Here is a 25444-nt window from a genome sequence, read left to right as displayed (position 1 = left end):
ACCCTGATGTAATGAGGAGCTGACCCCAACCCTGATGTAATGAGGAGCTGACCCCAACCCTGATGTAATGAGGAGCTGACCCCAACCCTGATGTAATGAGGAGCTGACCCCAACCCTGATGTAATGAGGAGCTGACCCCAACCCTGATGTAATGAGGAGCTGACCCCAACCCTGGCGGAATGAGGAGCTGATCCCAACACTGATATAATGAGGAGCTGACCCCAACCCTGACGTAGTGAGGAGCTGATCCCAACACTGATATAATGAGGAGCTGACCTCAAGCCTGACGGAATGAGGAGCTGATCCCAACACTGATATAAGGAGGAGCTGACCCCAACCCTGATGTAATGAGGAGCTGACCCCAACCCTGATGTAATGAGGAGCTGACCCCAACCCTGATGTAATGAGGAGCTGACCCCAACCCTGATGTAATGAGGAGCTGACCCCAACCCTGATGTAATGAGGAGCTGACCCCAACCCTGATGTAATGAGGAGCTGACCCCAACCCTGATGTAATGAGGAGCTGACCCCAACCCTGGCGGAATGAGGAGCTGAGAGCTGATCCCAACACTGATATAATGAGGAGCTGACCTCAAGCCTGACGGAATGAGGAGCTGATCCCAACACTGATATAAGGAGGAGCTGACCCCAACCCTGATGTAATGAGGAGCTGATCCCAAACGTAGTGAGGAGCGGACCCCAACCCTGAATGTAGCTGACCCCAACCCTGAATTAGTGAGCTGACCCCAACCCTAACGTAGTGAGGAGCTGATCCCAACACTGATATAATGAGGAGCTGACCTCCCAACAATGAGGAGCTGATCCCAACACTGATATAAGGAGGAGCTGACCCCAACCCTGATGTAATGAGGAGCTGATCCCAACACGGATGTAATGAGGAGCTGACCCCAACCCTGACGTAGTGAGGAGCTGACCCCAACCCTGATGTAATGAGGAGCTGATCCCAACACTGATATAATGAGGAGCTGACCTCAAGCCTGACGGAATGAGGAGCTGATCCCAACACTGATATAAGGAGGAGCTGACCCCAACCCTGATGTAATGAGGAGCTGACCCCAACCCTGACGTAGTGAGGAGCTGACCCCAACCCTGAATTAGTGAGCTGACCCCAACCCTGAATTAGTGAGCTGACCCCAACCCTAACGTAGTGAGGAGCTGATCCCAACACTGATATAATGAGGAGCTGACCTCAAGCCTGACGGAATGAGGAGCTGATCCCAACACTGATATAAGGAGGAGCTGACCCCAACCCTGATGTAATGAGGAGCTGATCCCAACACGGATGTAATGAGGAGCTGACCCCAACCCTGATGAAGTGAGCTGACCCCAACCCTGACGTAGTGAGTAGCTGACCCCAACCTTGATGTAGTGAGCTGACCCTGACGTAGTGAGTAGCTGACCCCAACCCTGACGTAGTGAGTAGTTGACCCCAACCCTGACGTAATGAGTAGCTGACCCCAACCCTGACGTAGTGAGCTGACCCCAACCCTTACGTAGTGAGCTGACCCCAACCCTGACGTAGTGAGGACCATGCCTCAGGACTACCTGACATGATGACTACTTGCTGTCCCCAGTCCACCTGGCCGTGCTGCTGCTCCAGTTTCAACTGTTCTGCCTTATTATTATTGGACCATGCTGGTCATTTATGAACATTTGAACATCTTGGCCATGTTCTGTTATAATCTCCACCTGGCACAGCCAGAAGAGGACTGGCCACCCCACATAGCCTGGTTCCTCTCTAGGTTTCTTCCTAGGTTTTGGCCTTTCTAGGGAGTTTTTTCTAGCCACCGTGCTTCTACACCTGCATTGCTTGCTGTTTGGGGTTTTAGGCTGGGTTTCTGTACAGCACTTTGAGATATCAGCTGATGTACGAAGGGCTATATAAATAAATGTGATTTGATTTTGATTTGATGTAGTGAATAGCTGACCCCAACCCTGACGTAATGAGTAGCTGACCCCAACCCTGACGTAGTGAGTAGCTGACCCCAACCCTGACGTAGTGAGTAGCTGACCCCAACCCTGACGTAGTGAGTAGCTGACCCCAACCCTGACGTAGTGAATAGCTGACCCCAACCCTGACGTAGTGAGTAGCTGACCCCAACCCTGACGTAGTGAGTAGCTGACCCCAACCCTGACGTAGTGAGTAGCTGACCCCAACCCTGATGTAGTGAGTAGCTGACCCCAACCCTGACGTAGTAAGTAGCTGACCCCAACCCTGACGTAGTGAGTAGCTGACCCCAACCCTGATGTAGTGAGTAGCTGACCCCAACCCTGTTGTAGTTAGTAGTTGACCCCAACCCTGACATGATGAGTAGCTGACCCCAACCCTGACGTAATGAGTAGCTGACCCCAACCCTGACGTAGTGAGTAGCTGACCCCAACCCTGACGTAGTGAGTAGCTGACCCCAACCCTGACGTAGTGAGTAGCTGACCCCAACCCTGACGTAGTGAATAGCTGACCCCAACCCTGACGTAGTGAGTAGCTGACCCCAACCCTGACGTAGTGAGTAGCTGACCCCAACCCTGACGTAGTGAGTAGCTGACCCCAACCCTGACGTAGTGAGTAGCTGACCCCAACCCTGATGTAGTGAGTAGCTGACCCCAACCCTGACGTAGTAAGTAGCTGACCCCAACCCTGACGTAGTGAGTAGCTGACCCCAACCCTGATGTAGTGAGTAGCTGACCCCAACCCTGTTGTAGTGAGTAGTTGACCCCAACCCTGACATAATGAGTAGCTGACCCCAACCCTGACGTAATGAGTAGCTGACCCCAACCCTGATGTAATGAGGAGCTGACCCCAACCCTGACGTAATGAGCTGACCCCAACCCTGACGTAATGAGGAGCTGACCCCAACCCTGACGTAGTGAGCTGACCCCAACCCTGATGTAGTGAGTAGCTGACCCCAACACTGATGTAGTGAGTAGCTCACTCCAACCCTGACATAGTGAGCTGACCCCAACCCTGACCTAGTGAGGAGCTGACCCCAACCCTGACGTAGTGAGTAGCTGATCCCAACACTGATGTAATGAGCTGATGTTTACATTCCACAGTGCACAATGGCAATACAATGCCATCATGGTAATGATGTTCTCTGATTATAGTTAAAGGGATACTTCAAGATTTTGGCAATGAGCATGCTAGCAGATACCCGTAGACTTTCAGTCATTGCACTAACGCTAGTTAGCATTGGCTTGTGAAACTACCTCTAACTTCCTTTATAATGGACACAGAGAGATAAAAATGGTATCCACATGTTCATCTGTCTCTGGGGAGTTAATCTTGCCAAAATCCCGAAGTGTCCCTTTAAACTTCATATAATTACTTTAGATTAGGATTTTCCTGGTGTTCAAAGCACTTTACATATTGCGGGGATACTAAGAATGGACTTTTCCCTGCACTACCGATGCTTCACTTCTGTTCCATGGTAGTGCTGCATGTCTGCACCACAAAAAGCATTGTGCTATTGTTTTGTGATAGGGGGTCTTCCTGAATCACCATAGACAGTGAAAGTAGCCTAAAAGTATTGCTCCTGCCAGCAGCACTGAAAGCATCTCTGAAAGTCTCTGAATCGGGCGGTCTTAATAGCCATCCTGACCTTTCCCTAAACCACTCCGCCGCCACCCTTCCTTCTCTCTCGTTACTAACTGAATACTCCCTCACACACCCCTCATATTCTGATACGACATTGGATCGAACCCGGATCTGTAGTGACGCCTCAAGCACTGCAGTGCCTTAGACCGATGCGCCACTCGGGAGGTCCCGGTAGTTACTATTCTGATACCAAATGGTACTTCCAAATAATGTTGAATCCTTTCAGGTAAGTACCAGATAGCAAAAATGAAGTATTAGCACAAGGCCGTTGCTCCATAACGACGGGATGAAAGACTGGTCCTCAACTGGCAGCTTCATTAAATAGTACCCGCAAAACACCAGGCTCAACAATGCTGGGCCATCTAGGCTGAGTTCCTCTGTCTATTGTCTGTGTTCTTTGCCTATCTTAATCTTTTCTTTTTATTGGCCAGTCTGAGATTTTGGCTTTTTCTTTGAAACTCTGCCTAGAAGGCCAGCAGTCCGGAGTTGCCTCTTCACAGTTGAAGTTGAGACTGGTGTTTTGCTGGTACTATTCAATGAAACTGCCAGTTGAGGACTGTTTCTCAAACTAGACACTCTAAAGTACTTGTCCTCTTGCTCAGTTGTGCACCGGGGCCTCCCACTCCTCTTTATATTCTGGTTAGAGCCAGTTTGCGCTGTTCTGTGAGGGAGTAGTACAGAGCGATGTACGAGATCTTTCTTGGCAATTTCTCACTTGGAATAGCCTTAATTTCTCAAAACAAGAATAGACTGAAGAGTTTCAGAAGAAAGTTATGTGTTTCTGTCCATTTTGAGAATGTAATCGAACCCACAAATGCTGATGATGTCAATGTAATGTTCAGCAGTCTTATGGCTTGAGGGTAGAAGCTGTTAAGGAGCCTTTTGGTCCTACACTTGGAGCTCCGGTACCGCTTGCCGTGCGGTAGCAAAGAAAACAGTCAATGACTTGGGTGACTGGAATCTCTGACAATTTTATGAGTTTTCCTCCAACACCGCCTATTATATAGGTCCTGGATGGCAGGAAGCTTGGCCCAAGTGATGTACTGGGCCGTACGCACTACCCTCTGTAGCCCCTTGCGGTCAGATTCCGAGAAGTTTCCATACCAGGCGTTTATGCAGCTGTAGAACTTTTTGAGGATCTGGGGACCCATGCCAAATCTTTTCGGTCTCCTGAGGGGGAATAGGTTTTGTCGTGCCCTATTCACGACTGTCTTGGTGTGTTTGGACCATGATTGTTCGTTGGTGATGTGGACACCAAGGGACTTGAAACTCTCGACCCGCTCCACTACAGCCCCGCTGATGTTAATGGGGCCTGTTCGGCCCGCCTTTTCCTGTAGTCCACGATCAGCTCCTTTGCCTTGCTCACATTGAGGGAGAGGTTGTTGTCCTGGCACCACTGCCAGTTCACTGACCTACTCCCTATATGCTGTCTCATCAGGCCTACCACTGTTGTGTCATCAGTAAACTTAATGATAGTGTTGGAGTTGTGTTTGGCCACACAGTCGTGGGTGAACAGGGAGTACAGGAGGGGACTCACCCCTGAGGGGCCTCGGTGTTGAGGATCAGCGTGGCAGACATGTTGTTGCCTACCCTTACCACCTGGGGGAGGCCCGTCAGGAAGTCCAGGATCCAGTTGCCGAGGTAGGTGTTTAGTCCCAGGGTCCTTAGCTTAGTGATGAGCTTTGTGGGCACTATGGTGTTGAACGCTGAGCTGTAGTCAATGAACAGCATTCTCACATAGGTGTTCCTTTTGTCCAGGTTGGAAAAGGCAGTGTGGAGTGCGATTTAGATCGCGTCATCTGTGGAACTGTTGGGGCGGTATGCGAATTGGAGTGGGTCTAGGGTATCCTGGAGGATGCTGTTGATGTGAGCCATGACCAGCCTTTCAAAGCACATCATGGCTACTGATGTTAGTGCTACGGGTCGGTAATCATTTAGGCAGGTTACCTTCACTTCCTAGGGCACAGGGACTATGGTGTCTGCTTGAAACATGTAAGTATTACAGACTCAGTCAGGGAGAGGTTTAAAATGTCAGTGAAGACACTTTCCAGTTGGTCCTTGCATGCTTTGAGTACACATCCTAGTAATCCATCTGGCCCCACGGCTTCGTGAATGTTGACCTGTTTAAAGGACTTGCTCACATCGGTTACCGAGAGCAGTATCACACAGTCATCCAGAACAGCTGGTGCTCTTGTGCATGCTTCAGTGTTGCTTTCCTCGAAGTGAGCATAAAAGGCATTTAGCTGGTCTGTTAGGCTCGTGTTGCTGGGCAGCTCGCGTCTGGGCTTCCCTTTGTAGTCCTTCATAGCTTTCAAGCCCTGCCACAACTGGCGAGCATCAGAGCCTGTGTAGTAGGATTCAATCTTAATTCTGTATTGATGCTTTGCTTGTTTGATGGTTCGTCTGAGGAAATAGCGGGATTTCTTATAAGCGTCCGGATTAGAGACCCGGTTACACTCAACTGATTACACTCAGTTTTTCACAATTCCTGACATTTAATCCTAGTGCAAATTCTCTGTTTTAGGTTAGTTAGGATTACCAGTTTATTTTAAGAATGTGAAATGTCAGAATAATAGTAGAGAGAATGATTTATTTCAGCTTTTATTTCTTTCATCACATTCCCAGTGGGTCAGAAGTTTACATACACTCAACTAGTATTTGGTAGCATTGCCTTCAAATTGTTTAACTTGAGTCAAACGTTTCGGGTAGCCTTCCATAAGCTTCCCACAATAAGTTGGGTGAATTTTGGCCCATTCCTCCTGACAGAGCTGGTGTAACTGAGTCAGGTTTGTAGGCCTCCTTGCTCGCACACACTTTTTCAGTTCTGCCCACAAATGTTCTATGGGATTGAGGTCAGGGCTTTGTGATGGCCACGCCAATACCTTGACTTTGTTGTCCTTAAGCAATTTTGTCACAACTTTGGAAGTATGCTTGGGGTCATTGTCCATTTGGAAGACCCATTTGCAACCAAGCTTTAACTTCCTGACTGATGTCTTGAGATGTTGCTTCAATATATCCACATAATTGTCCATCCTCATGAAACCATCTATTTTGTGAAGTGCACCAGCCCCTCCTGCAGCAAAGCTCCCCACAACATGATGCTGCTACCCCCGTGCTTCACGGTTTGGACGGACTCATTTTACTGTGGATATAGATACCTTTGTACCTGTTTCCTCCAGCATCTTCACAAAGTCCTTTGCTGTTGTTCTGGGATTGATTTGCACTTTTCGCACCAAAGCACGTTCATCTTTAGAAGACAAAACGCGTCTCCTTCCTGAGCGGTATGACGGCTGCGTGGTCCCATGGTGTTTATACTTGCGTACTATTGTTTGTACAGATGAACGTGGTACCTTCAGGCGTTTGGAAATCAGGTGTTTGCTCTGGAGGATGAAACTGACTTGTCTACAATTTTTTTCCCGAGTTCTTGGCTGATTTCTTTGGATTTTCCCATGATGTTGTCATGCCGTTGGCCTGTTGAGGTTTATGACCCCCATAAATACCTTTCCTCCTTTCCTCTCTCTCTACTCAACAGAGTGACTCTTAGAAAGTCCTTTGTTAACATAGAGAGAGTCTGAAAACATCAAAAGGGTGGGGACCAGAACCCTATTTCGGTAATCCAACCAGTTGAAAATATGTGTTCATACTTAAAGAATATGATGTCAGATCAGTTGCCATCTGAGACATTATTACTGATGATAGGATGACATAAACTGTATCTTGGAAAGTCCACATTATAGTTATCAGATTTGTTGTGCAATTTAAATGAGATCAGAACCGCCCCCTCAAGATTCTGAGCCTGCCTGGCAGGGTTTGTCTAAAAGCCAAAGCCCCCGGAAGGGTGAACATAATATACAAGGATTTTTCAAAGCTGCTAATGAGAACCTTGACGTCCTCGTACCTGGCCGGTAGGAATTCCAGTGGAGTACACCCACCCAGGTAGTGGCAGTGCCGGCAAACACTGGCTGCAGTAACCCATAAGAAGGGAGTCGCACTCGGACAATTAAAGAGGAGGTATATTATTGTGGCCCTGGCGGCACAGAATAATCAAATGGTCTGACTGCACAGAGGTGCTTGTGAAGATGGGTCACAACGGGACTAGATATTGGTTAATCAATTTTGCATGCCTTCTTAAACACATTCACACATCAAGTCTTCTCTTGAGTTGGGGTCGGGGATGGAACAACTGTTGCACATTTGAATTTGTATGTAACGAGAAAGGGAACAGAGAGAGTGAGGGAACGAGAGAGGGAACAGAGAGAGTGAGGTAACAAGAAAGGGAACAGAGAGAGTGAAAGCGAAGGGAATAGAGAGAGAGTGGGATGTGAAACATGCCAGCTGGAGGAATGGATGCTGTGACAGCCAAATTGGAATAGAGTGGCAGAACATTTTAAAAGTATTGTTTGTTTTGCGTTCCCTCCTTCACTACACAGCCTGGGCTGTATAGAGGCTTAAATATCCTGAATCTAGTAAGATATAGAGTACCAGTCAAAAGTTTGGACACACCTACTCATTCAAGGGTTTGACTTTATTTTTACTATATTCTACAGTGTAGAATAATAGTGAAGACTGATTGGCTCAAAACTAGGAAATAACACATATGGAATCATGTAGTAACCAAAAAAGTGTTAAACAAATCAAAATATATTTAATATTTAAGATCCTTCAAAGTAGCCACCCTTTGCCTTGATGACAGCTTTGCACACTCTTAGCATTCTCTCAACCAGCTTCATGAGGTAGTCACCTGGAATGCATTTCCATTAACAGGTGTGCCTTGTTAAAAGTTCATTTGTGGAATTTCTTTCCTTCTTAATGCATTTGAGCCAATCAGTTGTGTTGTGACAAGGTTAGGGTTGGTGTACAGAAGATAGCCCTATTTGGTAAAATACCAAGTCCATCTTATCGCAAGAACAGCTCAAATAAGCAAAGAGAAACAACAGTCCATCATTACTTTAAGACATGAAGGTCAGTATGTCAAGAACTTTGATGCAGAAAATTACATTGATAGATTGTGCCTTTATCTGCAATATTAAAGCTTGAAAAAGGCAATTGGGAATCTATATAATGTCAGGAATAAAATGATGGGGAGGGAAGGATGTACAAACAACCAAGTTCACAAAGTGGAGTGATTAATTTAAAGGGTCATTCAAAGTGGAGTGATTAATTTAAAGGGGCATTCAAAGTGAGAGTGATTAATTTAAAGGTTCATTCAAAGTGAGAGTGATTCATTTAAAGGGGCATTAAAAGGGAGAGTGATTCATTTAAAGGGGCATTAAAAGGGAGAGTGATTCATTTAAAGGGGGATTAAAAGGGAGAGTGATTCATTTAAAGGGGCATTAAAAGGGAGAGTGATTCATTTAAAGGGGATTAAAAGGGAGAGTGATTCATTTAAAGGGGGATTAAAAGGGGAGGGGAGTGATTCATTTTTAAAGGGGCATTTAAAGGAAGAGTGATTCATTTAAAGGGGCATTAAAAGGAGAGTGATTCATTTTTAAAGGAGAGTGATTCATTTAAAGGGGATTAAAAGGGAGAGTGATTCATTTTTAAAGGGGATTCATTTAAAGGGGGATTAAAAGTGAGTGATTCATTTTTCAAAGGGTGATTAAAAAGGGGCATTCAAAGGAGAGTGATTCATTTAAAGGGGCATTAAAAGGGAGAGTGATTCATTTAAAGGGGATTAAAAGGGAGAGTGATTCATTTAAAGGGGCATTAAAAGGGAGAGTGATTCATTTAAAGGGGCATTAAAAGGGAGAGTGATTCATTTAAAGGGGCATTAAAAGGGAGAGTGATTCATTTAAAGGGGCATTAAAGAGTGATTCATTTAAAGGGGCATTAAAAGGGAGAGTGATTCATTTAAAGGGGCATTAAAAGGGAGAGTGATTCATTTAAAGGGGGATTAAAAGGGAGAGTGATTAATTTAAAGGGGCATTCAAAGTGAGAGTGATTCATTTAAAGGGGGATTAAAAGTGAGAGTGATTAATTTAAAGGGGGATTCAAAGTGAGAGTGATTAATTTAAAGGGGCATTCAAAGTGAGAGTGATTCATTTAAAGGGGCATTAAAAGGGAGAGTGATTCATTTAAAGGGGCATTTGGTGCCAATTTTAGTTGCATGATTGTGTGTTGTTTATCACTTGCCTGAAGAGACAGAGGGAGGGAAAGAGAGAGAAAATGAGAGAGAAAAGAGGGAGTGAGGTAACGAAAGAGGGAACAGAGAGAGTGAGGTAACTTGAGAGGGAACAGAGAGAATGAGGTAACTAGGGAGGGAACAGAGGGAGTGAGGTAACGAAAGAGGGAACAGAGAGAGTGAGGTAACGAAACAGGGAACAGAGAGAGTGAGGTAACTAGGGAGGAACAGAGGTAATGAGGTAAATAGGGAGGGAACAGAGAGAGTGAGGTAACGAAAGAGGGAACAGAGAGAGTGAGGTAACTAGAGAGGGAACAGAGAAAGTGAGGGAACTAGAGAGGGAACAAAGAGGGAACAGAGAGAGTGAGGTAACTAGGGAGGAACAGAGGTAATGAGGTAAATAGGGAGGGAACAGAGAGAGTGAGGTAACGAGAGAGGGAACAGAGAGAGTGAGGTAACATGGCAAGTGGCTCAGCTAGGGACAGTGTGTGATGTGTGAGTCATCATATCAGACCCCAGCATGGGATGTTTCCAGGCATTGATGTCCCCAATGAACCCTGTGGCAGCAGGTGTGCTTCCTGGGCCATTGGCAGCCACTGTGGGAGAGATGACTGAATTTGGCCAGGCTGAGGCTGTGTGAGGTGCAAATTCTCGCTGATAATGACATCATGCTATTTTTGGAACTTAATCCAGAACTAATGTAAGGTGCATGGATAGCAGCGGCTGGTAGGAGGAGCTATAGGAGGACGGGCTCATTGTAATGGCTGGAATGGAATTAATGGAACGGAGTCTATATATTTGATGTGTTTGATACAGTTCCATTTATTCCATTCCAGCCATTACATTGAACCTGTCCTCCTATAGCTCCTCCCACCAGCCTCCTCTGATGGATAGTCAGATTTTAAAAAAGTGAATTGCTCCCAACAAGAGGGTGTGGTGAAACCAAACTAGGAAGTGATAGCATCACTAGTGTCTCACCCGGTGGCGGTCCTCCTCGAACACGGCCTCGTGGACGCTGCAGGCGAACAGGGCGGTGGGCAGCTCACTCAGGTCCATCATCTCTTCCTCTCTGTCCTCGTCTTCCTCACATACCATGTCCTCATCCTCCTCCTCCTCTTCAGGGTCGCTGCTGTAGGCCTCCGAGACGTTGCTCCAGGCCTTGGCCCCCTCCCGCAGCATGGCTACCCAGGTCCAAAGACACAGAGGCAGGGAACAGAGGATGGAGAGGTGAGCCGCTAGGGGGGGTGGAACTTTTCTGGGGCTTCTAGCAGGGACAAGACTGGAGGGGGGGAGAGAGAAAGAGAGAGAAAGAGAGAGAGAGAGAGAGAGAGAGAGAGAGAGAGAGGGAAAGAGAGAGAGAGAGAGAATTTAGTATTTACTTGTCTCAAGTAATATATCTATTGTATACATTGATGGTGCAATTCCCTGCTCCTTGCATGGTCTCACAATCTTATGACAGACAGACAGTTCTAGTCAACAAATTGATGAGAATATTGAACAAACCAAAACACTGCAGATATTCCTATTTGTCCTTATAAGTCTATGGGTGTTTCCCATTATAAGACCGCAACACAAGCATTTATACCCTACACCAGAGGTCCCCAATTACATTCAGCAGTGGGCAGATTTTTCCTTGAGCAGATGGTAGCGAGTGGGGGGGGAGACATAGTTATAAATCATTTGTACACTGCAAATTGACTGCAAGAATCCCAACCAGATATAATACTTGACAACAACGAAAAAATAATTTCAAACCTTGATCACATTGGGATACAATCACGTGTCTCTCTAGGAGGAGGAGGTGTCTCCCTATTTATGCGTGGGAATACTTGGGAACAGATTTCCTCATTTAAATTTCATAGTATTTTATGTCCAACATAAATACAAGTGTTCAGAAAACATGAAGGGGGGGAATAAAATCAACAGCTGGCCGAATTTGGCAAGTAGATTGGTGAACCAGGGCCCTGAACAAATACATCAATTGAGGATAATTTCTAACGCTGTTGTGGGATAGGGTGACATCTGGCGGCCAATAGAAGGATAATTGAAGCACTACCTAACCTGAATTATAAATTAATACTATGTAGTAAGAACTTACTATGTCGTTCATAATCATAGAAGAAGAATGCTGTACGCTGTCAAGCTGAAATACAATGATGTAGAGTACCAGTCAAAAGTTTGGACACACCTACTCATTCAAGGGGTTTTCTTTATTTTTACTATTTTCTACATTGTAGAATAATAGTGAAGACATCACAACTATGAAATAACACATATGGAATCATGTATTAACCAAAAAAAGTGTTAAACAAATCAAAACATATTTTATATTTGAGATTCTTCAAAGTAGCCACCCGTTGCCTTGATGACAGCTTTGCACACTCTTGACATTCTCTCAACCAGCTTCATGAGGTAGTCACCAGGAATGCATTTCAATTATCAGTAGTACACTGTTGTACTAAGTTAATCTGTGGGATTTCTTTCCTTCTTAATGCGTTTGAGCCAATTAGTTGTGTTGTGACAAGGTAGGGGTGTTATACAGAAGATAGCCCTATTTGGTAAAAGACCAAGTCCATATTATGGCAAGAACAGTTCAAATAAGAAAAGAGAAATGACAGTCCATCAATACTTTAAGACTTGAATCCAGAAAATGTCAAGAACTTTTAAAGTTTCTTAAAGTGCAGTTGCAAAAACCATCAAGTGCTATGATGAAACTGGCTCTCATGAGGACTGCCACAGGGAAGGAAGACCCAGAGTTACCTCTGCTGCAGAGAATAAGCCTCAGAAATTGCAGTCCGAGAAGTAACAGGCACATCTCAACATCAACTGTTCAGAGGAGACTGCGTGAATCAGGCCTTCGTGGTCAAATTGCTGCAAAGAAACCACTACTAAAAGACACCAATAAGAAGAAGAGACTTGTTTGGGCCAAGAAACACGAGGAATGGACATTAGACCGGTGAAAATCTGTCCAAATTGTGTATTAGTGAGATGCAGAGTAGGTGAATGGATGATCTCCGCATGTGTGGTTCCCACCATGAAGCATGGAGGAGGAGGTGTGATGGTGCTTTGCTGGTGACACTGTCAGTGATTTATTTAAAATGTAAAGCATACTTAACCAGCATGGCTACCACAGCATTCTGTTGCGATTCACCATCCCATCTGGTTTGCACTTAGTGGGACTATCATTTGTTTTTCAACAGAACAATGACCCAACACACCTCCAGGCTGTGTAAGGGCTAACCAAAAAAAAGGAGAGTGATGGAGTGCTGCATCAGATGACCTGGCTTCGACAATCAACCGACCTCAACCCAATTGAGATGGTTTGGGATGAGTTGGATAGCAGAGTGATGGAAAAGTAGCCAACAAGTGCTCAGCATATGTGGGAACTCCTTCAAGGCTGTTGGAAAAGCATTTCAGGTGCTGGTTGAGAGAATGCCAAGAGTGTGCAAAGCTGTCATCAAGGCAAAGGGTGGCTACTTTGAAGAATCTCAAATATAAAATACTTTTTTTTGCTTACAACATGATTCCATATGTGTTATTTCATAGTTTTGATGTATTCACTATTATTCTACAATGTAGAAAATAGTACAAAGAAAGAAAAACCCTTGAATGAGTAGGTGTCCAAACTTCTGACTGGTAACGTAACTGCCATACTTTTCTTTCCAACCCGCAGAATAGCCTACAGACTACAGCAAATGATGTAGCCAAAACTGCACAGCATGTCAACAACGCAAGCCTGTAACATTGTAGCCTAACGTAATATTTACTTGCCTCTCTTTAAAAGCTACCGATTTGTTTCAAAACTTGTTACATAAGAGCTGCCAGATAAAAGCTTAGCGCCGGCTGAGCTGTCACTAAGGGCGAAACCCCATCAATGTCAAAGTGACACACAGCGACATGTCAACGAATCAAAATCGCGCATATATTTAGATTTTTTTTTATAGTGACAACAGAGGGAATAGTGGTCTCTTGAAACGACTTACCACTATCATTGAGAAAGAAAAAAAATATTCCAGAATGTCAATATGATTTCTGGTCAAGACAGTCCAGCCGGAAATATCAACATTCACTGTCGCCTGAAGAAAAACAGTTGGTAACAGTTGTTGATGTATCTCTCTGACGCAGTGTTTCTTTACATTAGATTATTGTACAATATCTGATGCAGCCTACACCAGCACCGGTCACTGCCAGGTGAGACCAATGATAACCCAGTTGATGCGCTTTTCTACCAATGGTAATTGAGCAAGGGGAGGATGTTCGTGTTCAAGATTGGTGGCAAGCACGCAGTAAACACACCGCACACTGGACTTTACTGAAGCCCTATGCTGAAGCTCTTCGGTGATATATTGCGACAGTGACAATGGGGTTGTAAAATCTTTTGAGATATTTAACATACCACAAAAACTGCATGACTAAGAAAATAACAGGTCTGAAACTAATATTTCCTCAATTTCAGCTCACCTCAGAGTGCGAGATTCCAAATTGACTTGTTGCAGCTCATCCACCCTAGTGGAAAAACGACGTTCTGTCATCACCTAAATTATATTTGGATATCCTCTCAATTTAATGTTTCATATAGTCATATCTATACATGAATCTTTTGCATGAACGTCAGTAGTATATTATTTATTTGCTTACCTAGTTCATAATACAGCAACAGTGGTGGCAATGAGGTTAAGGGTTACAAATCATTCGTTACAGGAAGAAAACAATAGTATACTGTGAGCTCATTGGTCGTGTCAGTACCTCTGGATTTCCTATTCACTGAAAAGACTGGCAGAATGACAAACAACAAGTGTTGACCAGAGACGTCAGTAGTCTATTCTAAATCAGCTCAGTCACTCATTGGACATTTCTTCATATTGGTTTAGCTTGCACAGTGATACAAGGAAATTGTCATAACATCTATATAACTTAAGACATTGAGAATCCCATTTAGTCCACATAATAAACGCAGCTAAACTAAAGGTAGATCCCAACTTAAAAACATGTTTTTTTTTTTTTTAAAGAGCAGAAAAGTGGCATCACACTCATTGACATTGTTATAAATGGATAGTGTGGTGAGCAGAGCACAGCCCGTAGCCACAAAGCGTCTCAAGAGTTAAAGAGTGCTGATCCAGGATTACATGGACAGGGTGGACCTGATCCTAGATCAGCACTCCTAGTCAGACGCTATGTAGATTCGAAGCCCGAGCGTCAAATCCATTCCTAACACAAGAAGACCACTTGAATAAAGCCGTCCAACTTTTATCACATTATGCTTCAAACACAATAAATATGGTACTTTTTTTTTTTAAATCACCATTTCTTTCAGTTTTACATGAAATTCACACAATCATTGTGCATTTAAGACCATAGTCCCAACTACAACTTGATGATTCAAATGCAACTAAAATAACTTAAAACAATAACAGTTTATAAGCATTTTGGTCATTTTTGGACTAAGCAGTCGTACACCGTCTTACTCGTCAGAGGCAGAATTGTAGGGTGACTTCAACTGCTCAAGCAAAACATACAAGGAAAACTGCAGACAGTATTCATTGGCAAGTCTATTGAAAGAAATCCTGCAGAAATGCATTAACATGGAATAAGTCACTCAATCTTATGTGGCGAACACACAGCAGCAGGGAGAAACAGGCAGGGTGCTTTAGTCTAAGGCACATTAATGTCCAAAGGTATGACATGTCTATGGGCGTGGATTGCGTGGATCCAGGTCGATGTTTGTCCGTGGTCAGTGACAACGTCAGGATACTTCAGTAACTTTCTTGGAATGATTTGCAGGAATAAAGCTAATGTCACATGGTTGAAATGCCCCTCATTGCAGTCCGTGGATAGGAAGACATTAAAAGAAGAGTGTACAGCTCAGTTGAATTACTGTAGAGTAGGGGTTCCCAAACTTTCACTCAGACACCCCTTCCAGTTTTGGGAACTACCCAGACCCCCCTTCCAGCATTGAGGAACAATGCTGGAAGACTCAAACATAAAATCCAAGGGCTAAAAAAACCTATCTAGAAAATGTTAGCCAACATGGGATAGTTGATCGGGACATTTCTGACAGGTTATACATAGCTCACTAAGGAAGGCAATGACTGACATGACAAGAGGAACTGATGATGTACTACCCAATTTAGAAGTTGCACTTTCTGCATTCTACTACTAAAACTTTTCAAGAGTAAGTTGAAAGTTGGACTGGGTGCCCCCCCCCCCCAAAAAAAATAACAATCATAAATGTTTATTTTGGGGGGGGGGGGTACCCCACAGTTTGGGAACCACCGCTGTACAGCATGATTCTGACAACCCACAAAACACTTCCTTATTGTTAGACATGGCCAGATGGGGGTAACATAGTAATGATGACATCATCCTACACTGAGTCTATGGTTACATCCCTATTCTGAACCCTTTTCCAGACGTGTGCACCACTTCAGGAGAAGGGTGGAGGATTGAGACGCAGCCTACGGGTGGGGTGGGGGTTGAAGCACGTCTGAAAGGTGCCTCAGTCGTTCTTCAGGTCAGCCGAACTATAGGGGGCGGCGGTGGGACTGGGTGTGACTGCCAGCTGGTCATGATCCAGCTCTGGTAGAGTGGCGGGCGCCACGCTGTCATTGTTAACCAGGGCACCGTAGGAAAAGGAACCGTTATAGTCCGGCTGCACTGCTCGCCAGCCCTTGTCGTGAATGGTGGGAATACCTGTGTTTAGGAAAAGGGGTGAGAATGACATGAATTCATAACACAAGGTGAATCTGTAACACAAGGCATATGTCATTAACTCAATGTGAGTTTGAATTCATGGCAATGGGGCAGAGAAACCAATTGACCTATTGTCTTTAATTCCCGTTAGATTTCCTGTGTCGCGTGGAGAGCACCATGGTGGCAATCAATCATAATTCACAGGTAGCTTTTTTTTGGTTAATGTTGCAAGACAGTCAAGCGAGTTTTGATATCAAAGTCAGAAGATGCAAGGAATTTACCGTACAACGTCAGCAAGCTATTGAATTCGTATTGGGGACATTGGAGGGGGGGCATGCGTCACAGCAAAGGGAACTGTACCTTCATTACCTTGCGACATGTCCATTGTCACATAGGGTTCAAAGGCCTTTAGCCTTTTCCTGTTCTTGGTAATCAGGAAGACTCCCAGGAAACAAGAGAAACATCTAATGAAGGACAGAGATAAGACATTACATGGATAGGAAGCCCAATAGCCATCATCACTGTTACATCCTCAGAAAGCATGAGCTCCTGAGTTGGGAAAATCTTGTGCAATACACCGACGCATGTCTTGTATTCAAGATCCTAAATGGCCTGGCTCCCCCTCCACTCAGTAGTTTAAAGGTCTGCATGAGAGGTGACTGTATAGTTCCCTTAAGGAAAAGCACCTTTAGTAAATCCATTTTCTCTGTGAGAGCTTCCCATGTCTGGAATACAATGCCATCAGACACACATAACTGCACCACATATCACACTTTCACAAAATGCTTGAAGACATGGCTAAAGGTCAATCAGATTGACAGTGGTTCCCAAACTGCCCTACCCTGTGCTCTGACCTCTTTCTCCCCTCTCTCTCCAGATGAAATCTCGCGTCTTGTGACGGCCGGCCGCCCAACAACCTGCCCGCTTGACCCTATCCCCTCCTCTCTTCTCCAGACCATTTCCGGAGACCTTCTCCCTTACCTCACCTCGCTCATCAACCCATCCCTGACCGCTGGCTACGTCCCTTCCGTCTTCAAGAGAGCGAGAGTTGCACCCCTTCTGAAAAAACCTACACTCGATCCCTCCGATGTCAACAACTACAGACCAGTATCCCTTCTTTCTTTTCTCTCCAAAACTCTTGAACGTGCCGTCCTTGGCCAGCTCTCCCGCTATCTCTCTCAGAATGACCTTCTTGATCCAAATCAGTCAGGTTTCAAGACTAGTCATTCAACTGAGACTGCTCTTCTCTGTATCACGGAGGCGCTCCGCACTGCTAAAGCTAACTCTCTCTCCTCTGCTCTCATCCTTCTAGACCTATCGGCTGCCTTCGATACTGTGAACCATCAGATCCTCCTCTCCACCCTCTCCGAGTTGGGCATCTCCGGCGCGGCCCACGCTTGGATAGCGTCCTACCTGACAGGTCGCTCCTACCAGGTGGCGTGGCGAGAATCTGTCTCCTCACCACGTGCTCTCACCACTGGTGTCCCCCAGGGCTCTGTTCTAGGCCCTCTCCTATTCTCGCTATACACCAAGTCACTTGGCTCTGTCATAACCTCACATGGTCTCTCCTATCATTGCTATGCAGACGACACACAATTAATCTTCTCCTTTCCCCCTTCTGATGACCAGGTGGCGAATCGCATCTCTGCATGTCTGGCAGACATATCAGTGTGGATGACGGATCACCACCTCAAGCTGAACCTCGGCAAGACGGAGCTGCTCTTCCTCCCGGGGAAGGACTGCCCGTTCCATGATCTCGCCATCACGGTTGACAACTCCATTGTGTCCTCCTCCCAGAGCGCTAAGAACCTTGGCGTGATCCTGGACAACACCCTGTCGTTCTCAACTAACATCAAGGCGGTGGCCCTGTAGGTTCATGCTCTACAACATCCGCAGAGTACGACCCTGCCTCACACAGGAAGCGGCGCAGGTCCTAATCCAGGCACTTGTCATCTCCCGTCTGGATTACTGCAACTCGCTGTTGGCTGGGCTCCCTGTCTGTGCCATTAAACCCCTACAACTCATCCAGAACGCCGCAGCCCGTCTGGTGTTCAACCTTCCCAAGTTCTCTCACGTCACCCCGCTCCTCCGCTCTCTCCACTGGCTTCCAGTTGAAGCTCGCATCCGTTACAAGACCATGGTGCTTGCCTACGGAGCTGTGAGGGGAACGGCACCTCAGTACCTCCAGGCTCTGATCAGGCCCTACACCCAAACAAGGGCACTGCGTTCATCCACCTCTGGCCTGCTCGCCTCCCTACCACTGAGGAAGTACAGTTCCCACTCAGCCCAGTCAAAACTGTTCGCTGCTCTGGCCCCCCAATGGTGGAACAAACTCCCTCACGACGCCAGGACAGCGGAGTGAATCACCACCTTCCGGAGACACCTGAAACCCCACCTCTTTAAGGAATACCTAGGATAGGATAAAGTAATCCTTCTCACCCCCCCCCCCCTAAAAGATTTAGATGCACTATTGTAAAGTGGCTGTTCCACTGGATGTCATAAGGTGAATGCACCAATTTGTAAGTCGCTCTGGATAAGAGCGTCTGCTAAATGACTTAAATGTAAAATGTAAATGTAAATTTGTGAACATGGTCCCTAGCTGTGTGTTGCCGCTTTCCATGTTGTCTGTAGCTTGTGAGGTGTGGAAACACTTTGTTGCTTTTATTAATTTTGTTTTGCTGCTTTTTGTTCTGTTGCTCTGTCTGTATGCTATGTCTTGCTTGTTCAATGTTGCTCTGTCTGTATGCTATGTCTTGCTTGTCCTATGTTGCTCTGTCTGTATGCTATGTCTTGCTTGTTCAATGTTGCTCTGTCTGTATGCTATGTCTTGCTTGTCCAATGTTGCTCTGTCTGTATGCTACATCTTGCTTGTCCAATGTTGCTCTGTCTATATGCTATGTCTTGCTTGTCCTATGTTGCTATTGTCTATATTGTAATTGTTTTTAATAACCTGCCCAGGGACTGCGGTTGAAAATTAGCCGGCTGGCTAAAACCGGCACTTTTACTGAAACGTTGATTAATGTGCACTGTCCCTGTAAAAATAAAATAAACTCAAACTATCAATCACATAGCACTTATGACACAACTGATTAATCTGTAGATTCATTAACTAATAGAAAAAAAACATCTCATTTGTTTAATTGTCTGATAGCTCTAGTTTTGGGGCCATATCACCATATGTCCAGTCTGACACATGTGGACTATTATAGAACCGCCTACTCACCCCAACAAAAACATGCAGATGTGAAGAATGTCTTCGTGATTAAACTCCAGGTAAAATATGGCTCCTGTAGATGTGAAAAGAAAAGACTGATGTTCACACCTTCTTGAGCTGTGATTCCACAGAGATTAAATTGACAATGTCAGCAGCTCTCTTACCTGCGACAATCGCAAAGGATGTGGATAGGATGTAGTTCACACAGGCTATCATGGAGGAGTCGTACAGGTGAGTAGCCTGGGAGAGAAACCTGAGAGGGTTCACAATGAGGTGTCAGTCAAACACAATACAAGTGTCTTACATAGCAGTAGACCTTATATATAAACAACACATGTAGTTACTAGAGGTCGACCGATTATGATTTTTCAACGCCGATACAGATTATTGGAGGACCCCCCAAAAAAAGCCGATGCCGATTAAAATCGGCCGATTTAAATGTTTTTTATTTGTAAAAAATTATAATTACAACAATACTGAATGAACACTTATTTTAACTTAATATAATACATCAATAAAAATCTATTTAGCCTCAAATAAATAGAAACGTGTTCAATTTGGTTTATATAATGCAAAAACAAAGTGTTGGAGAAGAAAGTAAAAGTGCAATATGTGCCATGTAAAAAGTAAAAAAGCTAACGTTTAAGTTCCTTGCTCAGAACAGAGAACATATGAAAGCTGGTGATTCATTTTAACATGAGACTTCCATATTCCAAGGTAAGAGGTTTTATGTTGTAGTTAATATAGTATTTATAGGACTATTTCTCTCTATACCATTTGTATTTCATATACCTTTGACTATTGGATGTTCTTATAGGCACTTTAGTATTGCCAGTGTAACAGTATAGCTTCCATCCCTCTCCTTGCCCCTACCTGGGCTCGAACCAGGAACACATCGACAAGCCACCCTCGAAGCATCTTTACACATCGCTCCACAAAAGCCGCGGCCCTTGCAGAGCAATGGGAATAACTACTCCAAGTCTCAGAGCGAGTGATGTTTGAAACGCTATTAACGCGCACCCCGCTAACTAGCTAGCCATTTCACATCGGTTACACCAGCCTCATCTCGGGAGTTGATAGGCTTGAAGTCATAAACAGCTCAATGCTTGAAGCACAGCGACGAGCTGCTGGAAAAACGCACGAAAGGGCTGTTTGAATGAATGCTTACGAGCCTGCTGCTGCCTACCATTGCTCAGTCAGACTGCTCTATCAAATATCAAATCATAGACTTAATTATAACATAACAACACACAGAGATTAATATGGTCGAATCCAGAAACTATCATTTCGAAAACAAAACGTTTATTATTTCAGTGAAATACGGAACCGTTCCGTATTTTATCTAGCGGGTGGCATCCCGAAGTCTAAATATTCCTGTTACATTGTACAACCTTCAATGTTATGTCATAATTACGTAAAACTCAAATTAGTTCGCAACGAGCCAGGCGGCCCAAATTGTTGCATATACCCTGACTCTGCATGCAATGAACGCAAGAGAAGTGAAACAATTTCACCTGGCTGCTAATTTCACCTGCCTGCTAACCTGAATTTCTTTTAGCAAAATATACAGGTTTAAAAATATATACTTATGTGTATTGATTTTAAGAAAGGCATTGGTGTTTATGTTTGGGTACAGTCGTCCAATGATTGTGCTTTTTTCGCAAATGCGATTTTGTTAAATCATCCCGTTTGGCGAAGTTGGCTGTCTTTGTTAGGAAGAAATAGTCTTCACACAGTTCGCAACGAGCCAGGCGGCCCAAACTGCTGCATATACCCTGACTCTGTTGCAAGAGAAGTGACACAATTTACCTAGTTAAAATAAATTAGTGTTAGCAGGCAATATTAACTAAATATGCAGGTTTAAAAATATATACTTGTGTATTGATTTTAAGAAAGGCATTGATGTTTATGGTTAGGTACACATTGGAGCAACGACAGTCCTTTTTCCACGAATGCGCACCGCATCGATTAAATGCAGCACAGGACACGCTAGATAAACTAGTAATATCATCAACCATGTGTAGTTAACTAGTGATTATGATTGATGGATTGTTTTTTATAAGATAAGTTTAATGCTAGCTAGCAACTTACCTTGGCTTCTTACTGCATTTCGCGTAACAGGCAGGCTCCTCGTGGAGTGCAATGAGAGGCAGGTGGTTAGAGCGTTGGACTAGTTAACTGTAAGGTTGCAAGATTGAATCCCAGAGCTGACAAAGTAAAAATCTGTCGTTCTGCCCCTGAACAAGGCAGTTAACCCACTGTTCCTAGGCCGTCATTGAAAATAAGAATGTGTTCTTAACTGACTTGCCTAGTTAAATAAAGGTGGAAAAAAAAATATATATATATATATATTTTTAATCTGCGTCCAAAAATACCAATTTCCGATTGTTATGAAAACTTGAAATCGGCCCTAATTAAATCGCCCATTCCGATTAATTGGTCGACCTCTAGTAGTTACCCTGTAGGCTACTAATGGAATACTTACCACATACAGTCCTTACCACATACAGTACCAGTCAAAAGTTTGGACGCATTCATTCCACTGGGACTGTATATGCTCAAATATTTGTATTTTTTTTGCAAAATGGAATGAAGGGTTAGCTATTGCTAACTGCCTGTGCACTCACGTAGCCTGGAAGACCACAGTGGTAACCATGCAGACAAACATGACGTAGAAGATGGGGTAGTTGAGCTGCATGGTGCCCTGGACGCTGAGGACCAGCATGCCTGCCACTGCTTTCACTGTGATCACAGTCACAGAACCTGGGGAAGAAGCACCATGCAGTAAGGTGGTTAACAAGCCCTCTAAAAACAGAAACGTTAGTGAAAAAGAGACATTTTCAGTAAAGAGCAACTTTCATGAAATTCTATTATTTAGACCTGAGTTCAATTCCTATCAAGCTAATATTGGACTGTTTATCACAGCTCTACCTATCAGTGGGTTGAGGTCTTCTCACACACACACACACACACACACATCTGCTGTTCTCTGTTGCTGATGTCTAGAAAATAGTTTGTTGTTGCTAAATATTGAACATTAACATTTTGCCGTCGTCCAACTTACCGAGCAGCGCCACCAGCAGGAGAATGACAACAAGGTGATTAGCGTTGCGCTGCTTGTAGAAGTACAGCAGAAGACAGAAGGCAATAATCTCCAGGAACTGTCCCGTAGAAAACCCAAACAACAACAGGAGATATTACAGCTCTTATAAATAGCCCATTTATCATAACTAACATAGAGGCGGGGGAAATCGGGTTGCCACAGAAAACAACAACCTGGTGAAGAAAAAAAAGTTATGCTGATACATTCTAATTATGCACAGAAAGGTGAAGTATGTAGACTTAAAAAGAGTATTTATGAAATACCTCAATCCCCATTCTCCTATACAGAATCAAATTTCTTACCACATACAAGAGGAAGGGCCACCCTACGACCTGTTTCACTATGTTCTCTGCAGTAAGTTTCTGGTGATAGTTGGGTCCGAACGTGGCAAAGAGGTAGGTCCCGGCTACCGTCAAGATACATCCAAGGAAAGACAAAACGTATCGCTCTAGAGTCAAAGACAAGCATTCATGTTAGCATTCATGTTAGCATGTTAGCATTCATGTTAGCATGTTAGCATTCACGTTAGCATGTTAGCATTCACGTTAGCATGTTAGCATTCACGTTAGCATGTTAGCATCATGTTAGCATTAACATGCATTGTATAGAAATGCTTTTGGTACACAAACTTTCCAAATATGGGTTTTGTATTTCTAAAATGCTAAAAGTAAATGGCTGCATATACACTACATTTAAAAAAAATGTTTTTGAATAACCATCCAAACAAATATTCAGAGACTTTTCACCCATTTCCCCAAAACACTTTATTATTCAGGTTATTTTATGAGGAAAAGAAAATCCATAGCAAATAGCAGCGTGTGCAGTGGGACCAGTATTTGCATTGTCTCAGCATAATTTCCATACAATTTGCCTAAAGCAGAATGTCAGTTCCAAAACTGAATCATAAAATGTAAAATACCCATTGAACTTACTTAAAAATTCCTTTGGCTTCCATTTCTCTCTCAGGAAAATGAAACCTAAGATTGAACTTGCTGAAAAGAAGAAAAAACAAATGTTCATTAAACATGATTAAAAAAATGCCACATGACATTTAGGCATGGTTTGCTTTTCCGAAATGTCGATAATATAGTTATAAACAACTTCAATCTGGTACACATTTCCTTTTATTTCATGTCAACATTAAATTCCAAGTTCAGGGTTGTATTCATAAATTGACACTGTTGGCAAAACGTTTTGCACCGTAGAAAAAACATTAGCATCGGAAACCATTTTGTCCAAACGAGAAAAGTTTTGCAATGAAAACAAGAGTTTCTATTGGACAAATTCAGGTAGGTCGCTCCCCAATCCGTTCGCTTCTCTTCGGTATCTAGTGAATACACCCCAGGCTATGATAGGCCAAGCTCCTGAGCAATGAGAGTGAAGTGGAATTTGCTTACCTATGACAGACACTGCATTCAATGGAGCTATTAGAGATAAAGGTGCAAAGGCATAGGAGACAAAGTTGGCTGCTTCTCCTAGAACGGTAAGTACCAGGCCACACCACCATGTTTTGGTTCGGTAGAAGGCACGGGGGTCCTTGGTCCCCGCTAATGTTACATGGCTGTATTTCTGGAGAATTCAGGAAAATAAAGACAATTAAATAGAACCACCGTTGTACAAATATTGTGTCTCTTCGGACACCCACTCCTTGTTATATCCAAAACATACAACATGAGGGTTGGCAGTTGCCTGAGCTTACCTGAATGCTTACAGAGATGCTGACAAGCAAATTACCAAAAATGGCCAGCAAGGTTCCAATTAGGTTTTCCTGTAAATGCAAACAAACAAATCCATTCACTTAGGGGTCATAAATATTTCAAGAGACACTTCAAATATGTGGGCAGTGACACAGGTGACATGTAGGCCACACCCACATGTTGTTATTGCATGGACACACGAGTGTATTAATGGAATGTGATATCTTCAAATGACGAATGAATAAGACTAAGCACAAAACTTTAAACGCCTTAACGTAACTAATAAAACAGGCAGTTGATCTAATAAACATGTTGGACATACTCATCCAGCTGTTTCAAGTTACAGACTGAACATTTGACAAAATGTATCTTAATGCATCGCTCTTTGGCTACATTTGACTATTTCTTTTTTTAAACTGCTATTTGCGGTTCATAACAGGATGTAACACTCGCCACGACGCATCATATTCTCACCGTATAGGAATCGCCGCCGACTGCAGTATATTCTACCCCTGCCATTCTGGTTGAGGGAAATGTCTATTCATCAACAGCAGGCGAACATTTCCAGAGACATCATGTATCTGTTAAAATGCAACTTCAATCAATAAACAATAGCAATAGTTCATTTCCCAGTAAGACTCTTCTACGAGAAGAACGCCATCTTTGGATGCTTGTATTTCCGGATTCTATTTTACACACAGCTGTTACGCATGACGCACAGCGAGATTAATTTGAATGCCGCTGGAAGAAAGACCAAAAACGGACACGGATGCTGTGATAGAAATGCGAGAGAAACTTTCCAACTACCATCCTTTGGATGACTTGCGCGGTGATGGGGGACTATGACAGTAATTTAGCAGATTGAATTTGCATGCCAAAATGGTTTGTTCATCTTGCAAATAAAGATGACAAATTCACAACAACAAAAAACAATTAATGTGATTTATTTGGTGTGTAGGCCTGTTGCTAATGGAAATTATTGCCACGAATTTAACAAGAGTTGTTT

General features: G+C 43.9%; 2 protein-coding genes across 3 annotated transcripts in view; both read right to left on the bottom strand.

Moving 5' to 3' along the window:
• The window catches only part of LOC115146435 (calcipressin-3), a 107844-nt gene extending 93969 nt beyond the window's left edge, over positions 1–13875 (bottom strand). Inside the window, exons 1-2 of the mRNA XM_029688503.2 lie at positions 13718–13875; positions 10713–11013 (exon numbers count right to left, since the gene is read on the bottom strand). Coding sequence (XP_029544363.1) covers positions 10713–10913 — 201 coding nt within the window. The 5' untranslated portion in view covers positions 10914–11013; positions 13718–13875. The remainder of the gene's footprint in view (positions 1–10712; positions 11014–13717) is intronic.
• A 470-nt stretch (positions 13876–14345) lies between these two features.
• nipal3 (NIPA like domain containing 3) lies at positions 14346–25140 on the bottom strand. 2 transcript variants are annotated; one of them, XM_029688500.2, is made up of 11 exons: positions 24913–25140; positions 24441–24509; positions 24139–24310; positions 23674–23733; positions 23044–23189; positions 22703–22799; positions 22266–22401; positions 19803–19891; positions 19648–19711; positions 16785–16888; positions 14346–16424 (listed from the first exon to the last, which is right to left on the bottom strand). In XM_029688500.2, the coding sequence occupies exons 1-11, from the start codon at positions 24955–24957 to the stop codon at positions 16231–16233; spliced, it is 1176 nt and encodes a 391-aa protein (XP_029544360.1). In that variant the 5' UTR covers positions 24958–25140; the 3' UTR covers positions 14346–16230. The 2 variants fall into 2 exon arrangements, with proteins under 2 accessions (XP_029544360.1, XP_029544361.1); XM_029688501.2 differs by having other exon boundaries at positions 16794–16888; positions 24913–25139.
• Positions 25141–25444: the final 304 nt, after the last annotated feature.

This window comes from Oncorhynchus nerka, linkage group LG18, assembly GCF_034236695.1.
Source record: "Oncorhynchus nerka isolate Pitt River linkage group LG18, Oner_Uvic_2.0, whole genome shotgun sequence".
Classification (NCBI taxonomy): domain Eukaryota; kingdom Metazoa; phylum Chordata; class Actinopteri; order Salmoniformes; family Salmonidae; genus Oncorhynchus; species Oncorhynchus nerka.
The sequence above is the reverse complement of the archived record's forward strand: the minus strand, read 5'-3'. Positions and strand labels throughout refer to the sequence as shown.